We start from the raw sequence: 9273 nt of genomic DNA, 5'->3' as shown, positions 1-9273 counted from the left end.
CCTGCCTCTGCCTCCCGAGTGCTGAGATTAAAGGCATGTGCCACCAAGCCCGGCTTCCTTAGCACTTTTTAAGTGGGATTTCCTGACTAAGCCTTCTAGATGGGACAGGCCCAGGAACCATATGTTTGCTCAGGACAAAGAACACCAGTGTAAACACGGGAGATGGGACAAAGCAGAACCATGGTGGCCTCAGCTTGGATATCACCTTGGCATGCGTTACACCGACTTCATATGACAGAGGGCCATCTGGGAGGCCAGGATCTGTTGGACCAGACTCTCATGTGTTCTCTCTTCTTTCTCAGCCCTACAGGATCGCCTGATTTCTGGTAAGAAACCAAGATGGCAGCAGCTGGGCTTCTACCACTGCCAGCAGCACCCCAGGTGAGTGGTCCCAGAAGCTTATTCGGTGACTTAACCAAAGCTCCTGTAGTCCTCCTGTGCCCGGGCAGTCTGAATACCACCACCTCTCCTGAACCCTATCCCCTCCGCCTATGGAGCTCACATGACTCTAAGGGGGCCCTCACCAATCTCCCACGTCACGTGTGCTGCCCTTCTGATGGACGGTTACTCAAAATGCTATCATTCCAGGCCAAAGTGACCTTTGAGGATGTGGCTGTTCTGCTCTCTCAGGAGGAGTGGGCCCGCCTGGGCCCTGCTCAGCGGGGCCTCTACCGACATGTCATGATGGAGACCTATGGGAATGTAGTCTCACTGGGTAAGGCCCCCATCTGTATATCTTTGTGTGCTGGACTCACGTGGGGGTTTCCCAGGGGATGCAGCTGCCGGGAGGAGGGGGATGTGGGCCAGACTGATGCTGAGACTTGCTAATCTCCCGAGTGTTCAGCCCCAATGGAACTCTTCGTTTTCACGGGCCTGCTGTAGCATGGATTAAGGGAGGATCTTAGTAAATACCGTGTAACACAAGGGCTTTCCTCCTCATGAGTAGGACTTCCAGGATCTAAGCCTGTTGTGATCTCCCAGCTGGAGCGAGGAGAAGATCCGTGGGTCCTGGATGGACAGGGAGCCGAGCCGAGCCAGGGCCTGGGAAGTGGCCACTCAGGTGAGTGGGGAGAACAGGGCCTGCTTTCACTGAAGGCATAACTAACTCAGACTGAGCCACCGATGGAAGAGGCTTCTGCTTCCATTGGTCAGGGAAGGGTCAGTCGTTCTTCCACTGACAGAATGTCACAGACCAGGAGGTCGTGGGCCAGGCAATGGCCCATAGGAGGAAATGTTCGGTAGTGGACAGACAGGGTGATAAACTTCGGTACAAAGGAGAAAGGACAGGGTAACTGAGCTGTGTGGACACCTGGGATTTTGTCGCTGCTCAGAAAGACCAGAGGTGGTGTTAGTGGGAGATGTGGGTTCTGATGGTTACTTGGTGGTTTAGAAAGCAACGAGGCATCTTAGTATAGAAGGAACTCAAGGTGAAGGGATGAAGTTCATCTCAGATAGAAAAGAACTCATTTCCCCTAAGCCACGAGATTTTGTTCTGAGGCTCCATGTATGAAATAAAGCAAAGTTTAAAAAAAATACATATATTATATATATATATATATATATATATATATATATATATATGAATTGGAAGGGAAAGTATTGTTTGAAGTTTATGTGATCTTTAACTTAGAAAAAAAAGATTGGTATTTATATGTGAATTTAGCAATAGGTAATAAAAGTATTTGTATTGTTATCAGCAATAAGCAAAGGTATAAATATTAAAATTATAACATTTATAATAGCACCAGAATGTTACTTGGGACATGGAGAGAGATGGCTTAGTGGTGAAGAGCATTGGCTGTTCTTCCAGAGGAACCAGGTTCGATTCCCAGCACCCACATGACAGCTCACAAGCTTCTGTAGCTCCAGTTTCAAGGGAACTTATGCCCATAGGCCCCAGGCACACAGGCGGTGCACAGACATACACGCAGGCACATAGGTGGTGCACAGACATACGTGCAGGCACACAAGCGATACATAGACATACATGCAGGCACACAGGCGGTACACAGACATACATGCAGGCACACGGGCGGTACACAGACATACATGCAGGCACACGGGCGGTACACAGACATACATGCAGGCACACAAGCAGTACACAGACATACATGCAGGCACACATGCGGTACCACAGGCATACATGCAGGCAGAGAACAGTCATACACATAAAGTAAATAAAACTTTTTAAAAATTATCACAAGATTACAGACGGGGAAGACGGCATATGGATGGGTCCAACCAGAAAGCTGTTCTTACAGTGAAGTCAGATGAAGAATCCCTGAGAGCAGCTAATGTCAGAATCTCAGGAAAACCACAGCCAAGCTGCTCTCCCTGGATGCTCCCCTCAAAGTGGGAAGGGCTAACATAGCAACGTTGTGCCGGCTGATTGGCTTCAGGGTTTCAGTGTAGCCTTTTTCCCCTTAAGAATTATCCCTACAGCCGGGGGCGTGGTGGCGCACGCTTGCTTCAATCCCAGTGGTTGGGAGGCAGGACAGGAGGATCTCTCTGAGTTTTTGGCCATCCTGGTCTACCGAGTGAGATATAGACCAGCCAGGGCTTGTTACACAGAGAAACCCTGCCTCCAAAACAAAGAAGCAAAAACCAAAAACCTTATTCCAAAGTAAACGTCTTACACTTAAAAAAAAAAAAAAAAAAAAAAAAAAAAACCTTAGTGTGATTCACAGTGTTACAGCATAAAAAAGAGACCTGTGCTCATTTGAATCCAGCCTTCACCCCTGATGAAAGTGTGGTAAACCAGGCATGGAAAAGATCTTGTTCAACATAAGAAAAAGCATCTAGGAAATAAATACCAACACCCAACATAAAGTTTAAGTAGACCACTAAGTGCTTTCTGCTGGGTGGTACGTCAGAAGTTCTACCAGACTATAAAGAATGAAGTAGAACTATTTGCGAGGATTGTGGTCAGCTACGTACACACTTCTGTGAGATCTACCTAAAAGCTATCAGAATCATGCACTTAGCAAAACTGCAGAATATAAGGTCAGGATAGAAAAGAGTGTAGTTCCGCATAACAGATAAACTATCCAGCAATGGATTTTTTGTTTGTTTGTTTGTTTGTTTGTTTGTTTGTTTTTTAAGCACAGACACGGGCACAAGAGCCCTGGCGATGACAGATTTGCCTTCTTTCCTTAGTGACTTCCAGCCTTGGCTCTTTTGACAAGAAGGGGTCAGGCAAGTCCTTGTGCTCCCCACTTCTAGACCTAACTCCAAGGCAGTCCTGGTCATGTTTACCTCTGGGAAGACCCGTGGAGGAGAGCCCTGGTCCCCATGGCTCCTTAGGCTGTGTCTTCACCCTTCTGAGTCCTGACCCATCTGTCTCCTTTGCCTCTGCCTCCTGTCTTCCTTCAGCTACCAAGGCCCTGTTGGATTTGAGAAAAGGGAGTCGTACAGAGCCTGTGGTATATTTCATAATAAAGGCAAAGGTATTCCAGATACTCAGCTACCAAGGTTCTGTGCAGACGCATGCCATACTGATTCATACTGTTGGTTCGTAAACATCTCAATTGGATTAATAGGTAGCTCTTCGTGGGGTGGGGTGGGCTGGTGATGTGCACAGAGGCTTAGATGCTGAGGTAGAAAAGGAAGAATTAAAAGAGAGGTCTGGTCTAGTACGGAGGAGGCAAGTCCCGTAGAGGTCTGGTGAACCCCAGGTTAACCCCTGAGCAGCAGCAGACTGACTTAATGTGGAGAGCGCCCATGTGTAGCGGGAAGACTGTCTAGTGGAGCAAGTGGTGGATTTGGGTTGACTGCCTGGTGCCCTCAGATGTGATTCTGAACCATGTCTGAAGAAGGTCCCCATCCCTACATACCTGTTTCTCAGAGGAAGCTTTGCTGAGCTCTCTCGTCTGAGCTGCTGCCATCTTCTAACAAGAAGTATTTAGTATGTCTGTCTGGCAGAGTAACCACCATTCCTTGGATATTACTAACCTCGCAGAGCAAGCCAAACATGGTTTGTTTGTTTGTTTGTTTGTTTGTTTGTTTGTTTGTTTGTTTTTGATGCCATTGTCAAAATCTTTCTCCAAACACTTGAGTCATAAACTGCTCCATGATTGTTCCTCTCTGTCATAGGAAATCCTTTTGCATTGTTCAGGTCTTTTATTTCAGGTCTAATTAAGTTTTTGAGGTGACCCATTACATAGTAAGTTCTGAACCAGAATAAAGTTTCTAGCTTAGAGATGTATAGCTCAGCAGTGACATCATTGCTCATCACATAGGTTAGATTCCAGCTTCACGCTCGAGCACCACAGCCCCACAAAGGATGACTTACACCTAAAGCTTCTTTTTCTTACCAGAGGCTATTACAACACAAACACACACACGCACACACACACACACACACACACACATACACGCGTGCGCGCACATGCACGCACACACACATACACATGCACTCACGCTCACACGCATGCATACACGAACGCACGCACACACACGCATACACACACACATGCACACACGCTCACACGCACGCATACACACACACGCACGCATACACAAACGCATGCACACACGCGCACACAGAGTTAATGAGAAATGCAAACTTCATTTATAGATAAAACACAATTAGACAATGTATTTTATAATCAGCAAAATTATACAGCCAAATACTGGACTCCAGAATGAAGCAGAGTTCTTTATACTACATTTAAGAAGTAAAGGGCCAGGACTAGAGAGATAGCTCAGCCGTTAAGAGCACTGGTTGCTCTCCCAAAGGACCCAGGTTCAATTCCCACCACCCACATGGCAGCTCACAGTTATCTGTAACTCCAGCTTGAATCCAGGGGATTCAATATCCTCACAGAGACATACATGCAGGGCAAAACTCCTGTGCACATAAAATAAAAATAAATAGATGTTTTAAAAAAAAGAAAAAAGAGCCGGCGGTGGTGGCGCACACCTTTAATCCCAGCACTCGGGAGGCAGAGACAGGCGGATTTCTGAGTTCGAGGCCAGCCTGGTCTACAGAGTTGAGTTCCATGATAGCCGGGGCTACACAGAGAAACCCTGTCTCGAAAAACATTAAAAACAAAAACAAAAAAAACTGCACTCAGCAGTTTTGTGTAGTATTAACCTTTTGTTGTTGTTGTTTGGTTTGGGGGGGGGGTGGTTGTTGGTGGTGGTGGTGGTGGTTTTTTTCTCTGTGTAGCCCTGGCTGTCCTGGAACTCACTCTGTAGACCAGGCTGGCCTCGAACTCAGAAATCCGCCTGTCTCTGCCTCCCGAGTGCTGGGATTAAAGGCATGAGCCACCACTGCCCGGCGGGTTATTGTTTTTTAAAGCAGCCCTTGTAGGTAGCCTAGCCTGGCACCGAATGAATTCACAGTGCTCTCTCTCGCCTCTCAGGTTCTGGGATTATCAGCCTAGGCCACCCACCACCCCAGCCAGTGTTAACCTTTTCATCTTGTGCTTCAGAATGCAAAGCCAAGGAAGAGAACCAAAACCCAGACTTGAATGTGCCACCGTTAATCTCAGACGAAGCATCGGCGACACTGGCGGAAACACCGCTGAGGAAGGCTGTTGAAGAACATTACAAAACAGAGCCAAACGTCTGTCCGAGTCCAAAGCCCGCTGGCCCCGAGAATGCCCACGCATTGAACCCTCGCCTACCAGTCGCCCGACCCCAGATGACTCCCAGTGTTGAGAGACCCTATATCTGCATTGAGTGTGGAAAGTGCTTTGGTCGGAGCTCCCATCTCCTGCAGCATCAGCGAATACACACTGGCGAGAAGCCCTATGTATGCCATGTATGCGGAAAGGCTTTCAGCCAGAGTTCGGTCCTTAGCAAGCACAGGCGGATCCACACGGGCGAGAAGCCCTACGAGTGTAACGAATGTGGGAAAGCCTTTCGCGTGAGTTCCGACCTTGCCCAGCACCACAAGATCCACACGGGAGAGAAGCCTCACGAGTGTCTGGAATGTGGGAAGGCGTTCACCCAGCTCTCCCACCTCATCCAGCATCAGCGGATCCACACGGGGGAGAGGCCCTACGTGTGTCCCTTGTGTGGGAAAGCCTTCAACCACAGCACCGTCCTGCGGAGCCACCAGCGGGTGCACACTGGGGAGAAGCCTCACGGGTGCAGCGAGTGTGGGAAGACCTTCAGCGTGAAGAGGACGCTGCAGCAGCACCAGCGGGTGCACACCGGGGAGAAGCCCTACACGTGCAGCGAGTGCGGGAAGGCCTTCAGCGACCGCTCTGTGCTTATCCAACATCACAACGTACACACCGGGGAGAAGCCGTACGAGTGCAGCGAGTGTGGCAAGACCTTCAGCCACCGCTCCACCCTGATGAATCACGAGAGGATTCACACGCAGGAGAAGCCCTACGCGTGCTACGAGTGCGGGAAGGCCTTTGTCCAGCACTCGCATCTCATCCAGCACCAGAGAGTCCACACGGGAGAGAAACCCTACGTGTGTGGCGAGTGTGGGCATGCTTTCAGCGCGCGCCGGTCCCTGATCCAGCATGAGAGAATCCACACAGGTGAGAAACCCTTTCAGTGCACAGAGTGTGGCAAAGCTTTCAGCCTGAAAGCAACTCTGATCGTGCACCTGAGGACCCACACGGGCGAGAAACCCTATGAGTGCAATAGCTGCGGTAAGGCGTTCAGCCAGTACTCGGTGCTCATCCAGCACCAGAGGATCCACACCGGAGAGAAACCCTATGAGTGTGGCGAGTGCGGACGCGCCTTCAACCAGCACGGGCACCTGATCCAGCATCAGAAAGTACACAAGAAGCTGTGACCCATGGCTGTCAGAAGCCGGCCCTTAGAACATGCACAAGACCTAAACAGCCTTCCTGCAGGAGGGAATTCTGTTCAGTCTGCAGAATGGTCCTTCCCTTGGGGACTCCGTTAAGGTCCCATGTCCCTCCTGGGGAAAAACATTCAGCAAATGTTAAATTTATTTTCCTCAACATCTTGGAAGTTAAATTGGAGAGCAATTCTACAATTGTAGATACTGGTAAAGACAGCCATAATTCTTGCTTTGTCTATTTGACATGAATGAGTTTATTGAAGCAACTGAAACGCTATAAAGCTTAGGGACTATTCACATTTCAAATGAAGTTCCTTTTCTTACATAGCTTCCTGGCGTTCCTAAATGTACCTGATCATTCTAATATTGTGCTTAAACTTAGACTGTTGGACCATTTTCGGTATCCTTTTAAAACACTTAAGTGCTATGTTGATAAGGTGTTATTTAAAAAAAAAAAAAAAAAGATCCTGGGCCATAGAGATGGAAAAAGCCCGATGACCTGAGTTTGCTTTCTAGAACCCATATGGTGGACAGAGAGAACTAACTTGCACAAGTTGTCTGACCTCTAGCTTCCATGTAAGTTCCAGCGCACACACACGTGCACACACACAAATAAAACCTATATTTTAAAATATTCTTGCCAAATATTCTGAAATGGCAGTTCTAAGTGTTTGGAAATACATGTTTTGTGTTTGTTTTTAAAAAACAAAATTTTTGTTTTGTTTTTTTCGAGACAGGGTTTCTCTGTGTAGCCCTGGCTGTCCTGGAACTCACTTTGTAGACCAGGCTGGCCTCGAACTCAGAAATCTGCCTGCCTCTGCCTCCCAAGTGCTGGGATTAAAGGCGTGTGCCCCCACTGCCCGGTGAAAGGTTTCTTTACTTCCATATCCCGGACCATCATTGAAGGATGTCAAGGCAGGAACTCATCCACAGGCTGTGCAGTAACTGCTTACTGGCTTGTTCCTCATCAGTTGCTCAGTCTGCTCTTATAAAAGGTCAGTTAGGATCCACTGTTGGTCCCAAGGTACCAGCATCTTTAAAATGCTGAGGCCACCACTCAAACTGGGCTGCGCCTTCATCAGTAGCCTCTCCTGCACTCTTCCCAGAGTCTACCCTATGGGGCCAAGTCTCAGCTTCTCTCCGTGAGCCCTTTAGCCCTGGGGCTTCTGTTAGAACAGACACTGCACCTTCATCAATGTCCTCTCACTGTGCCAAGCCTCAGCTTAAACCCACATGACCCCTTCATGACCTGTACCTCCTTGAAACAGCCTATACATTACTGAGTTCAGTTGCCAGCACAAGGTACAACCTTCACTGCTTCTGGAGCACAGCTCTGAAGGCTAACCCTGAGGAAACACTTCCCAGATTGCACTTCAGCTAATTCTTCCACTTCAACTGACCCATACTGATTATTCCAGCAAAGCAAAGGGTCACTTTAGTGGTTCTGGTCTCTTGGAAAGTTGATTCTCTACCCTCAGTGAACAAGAACCATAGATTCTTGATTGAAAATAATCACTGGGCATGGTGATGCGTGCACACCTTTAGTCCCAGTGCTTAGAAGGCAGAGACAGGTGGATCTTTTGAGTTCAAGACCAGTTTGGTCTACATATTGAGCTCCAGGCCAGCCAGAGCTACATAGTGGAATCCTGTCTCAAAACAACAACAAAGAAAAATGTCAGGCTTGGTGCGTGCCCTTAGTCACAGCACTCAGAGAGAGGTGAATTTTGGAGTTAAAAGCGAGCCTGGTCTACAGAGTGAGCTCCAGGACAGCCAGGGCTACACAGAGAAAGTGTCTCAAAAAGAAATAAGATATGGGACGGTCCCAATAGTCTTTACCAGGCTGCTCTCATCATTATCTTCTAAGTCCCCACGATAGTTCATTAAGCTCTGTGAATACTCAATGGATGCCCCACAATAGCTCATTACGATAGATATTGGTGCCAATTTCTCTTAGGGTAGCCAGTGCTGTAACAGCACCATGAACGGAAGCAACTTGAGAAGCAAGAGGGGGTTTAAATGGCTCACATTTCCGCATTACAGTCAATCATCTAAGGAAATCAGGGGCAGGAACATGGCCTCAGGCACATGCCATGAAGAAATGATGCCTACTGGCTTGCTCAACTTTTCTTTGACCACCTGCTCAGGGGTGGTACTGCTCAGAACGGGCTGGGCCCTCCCAACGGACTTGCCTATAGGCCAGTCTTACAGAGGCATTCTTTCCATTTAGAGTCCCTCTAACCAAATTGGGGGGTTGGAGGGAGGGGAGATAGTGCCACCATGTCATTTACCAGATAGAATGTCTTAAACCTCAACTGAAAATTTGACTCATGAGCTGGCAAGGTGGCTCAGTGGGTAAGAGTGCTCGTCACCAAGCCTGACAACCTAAGTTCAGTCCCCAGAGCCCACACAGTTGACAGGGAGAACTCCACCCTGTCCACTGACCTCCACACTCAAATGTCATGGTATGCAACCGCACACAAACATGTTTTTTTTTTTTTTTT

General features: G+C 48.1%; 1 protein-coding gene across 1 annotated transcript; it reads left to right on the top strand.

Annotated features, from left to right (window-relative positions):
- The first annotated feature begins 301 nt into the window (after positions 1-301).
- Positions 302-7247, top strand: Znf250 (zinc finger protein 250). Its single transcript, XM_029548105.1, has 4 exons — positions 302-381; positions 589-715; positions 947-1060; positions 5436-7247. The coding sequence occupies exons 1-4, from the start codon at positions 340-342 to the stop codon at positions 6758-6760; spliced, it is 1608 nt and encodes a 535-aa protein (XP_029403965.1). The 5' UTR covers positions 302-339; the 3' UTR covers positions 6761-7247.
- Positions 7248-9273: the final 2026 nt, after the last annotated feature.

The sequence above is a fragment of the Mus pahari genome, chromosome 17 (genome assembly GCF_900095145.1).
Source record: "Mus pahari chromosome 17, PAHARI_EIJ_v1.1, whole genome shotgun sequence".
Taxonomy (NCBI): Eukaryota; Metazoa; Chordata; class Mammalia; order Rodentia; family Muridae; genus Mus; species Mus pahari.
This window is presented reverse-complemented; position numbering and strand designations above follow the sequence as displayed.

Excerpts from the sequence above, each read along its gene's own strand:
- Znf250 (XM_029548105.1), top strand. The coding sequence starts at position 340 with ATGGCAGCAGCTGGGCTTCTACCACTGCCAGCAGCACCCCAG. Across the intron at positions 716-946 it reads TGGGAATGTAGTCTCACTGG|GACTTCCAGGATCTAAGCCT; the intron begins GTAAGGCCCCCA and ends CCTCATGAGTAG. Across the intron at positions 1,061-5,435 it reads CCTGGGAAGTGGCCACTCAG|AATGCAAAGCCAAGGAAGAG; the intron begins GTGAGTGGGGAG and ends CTTGTGCTTCAG.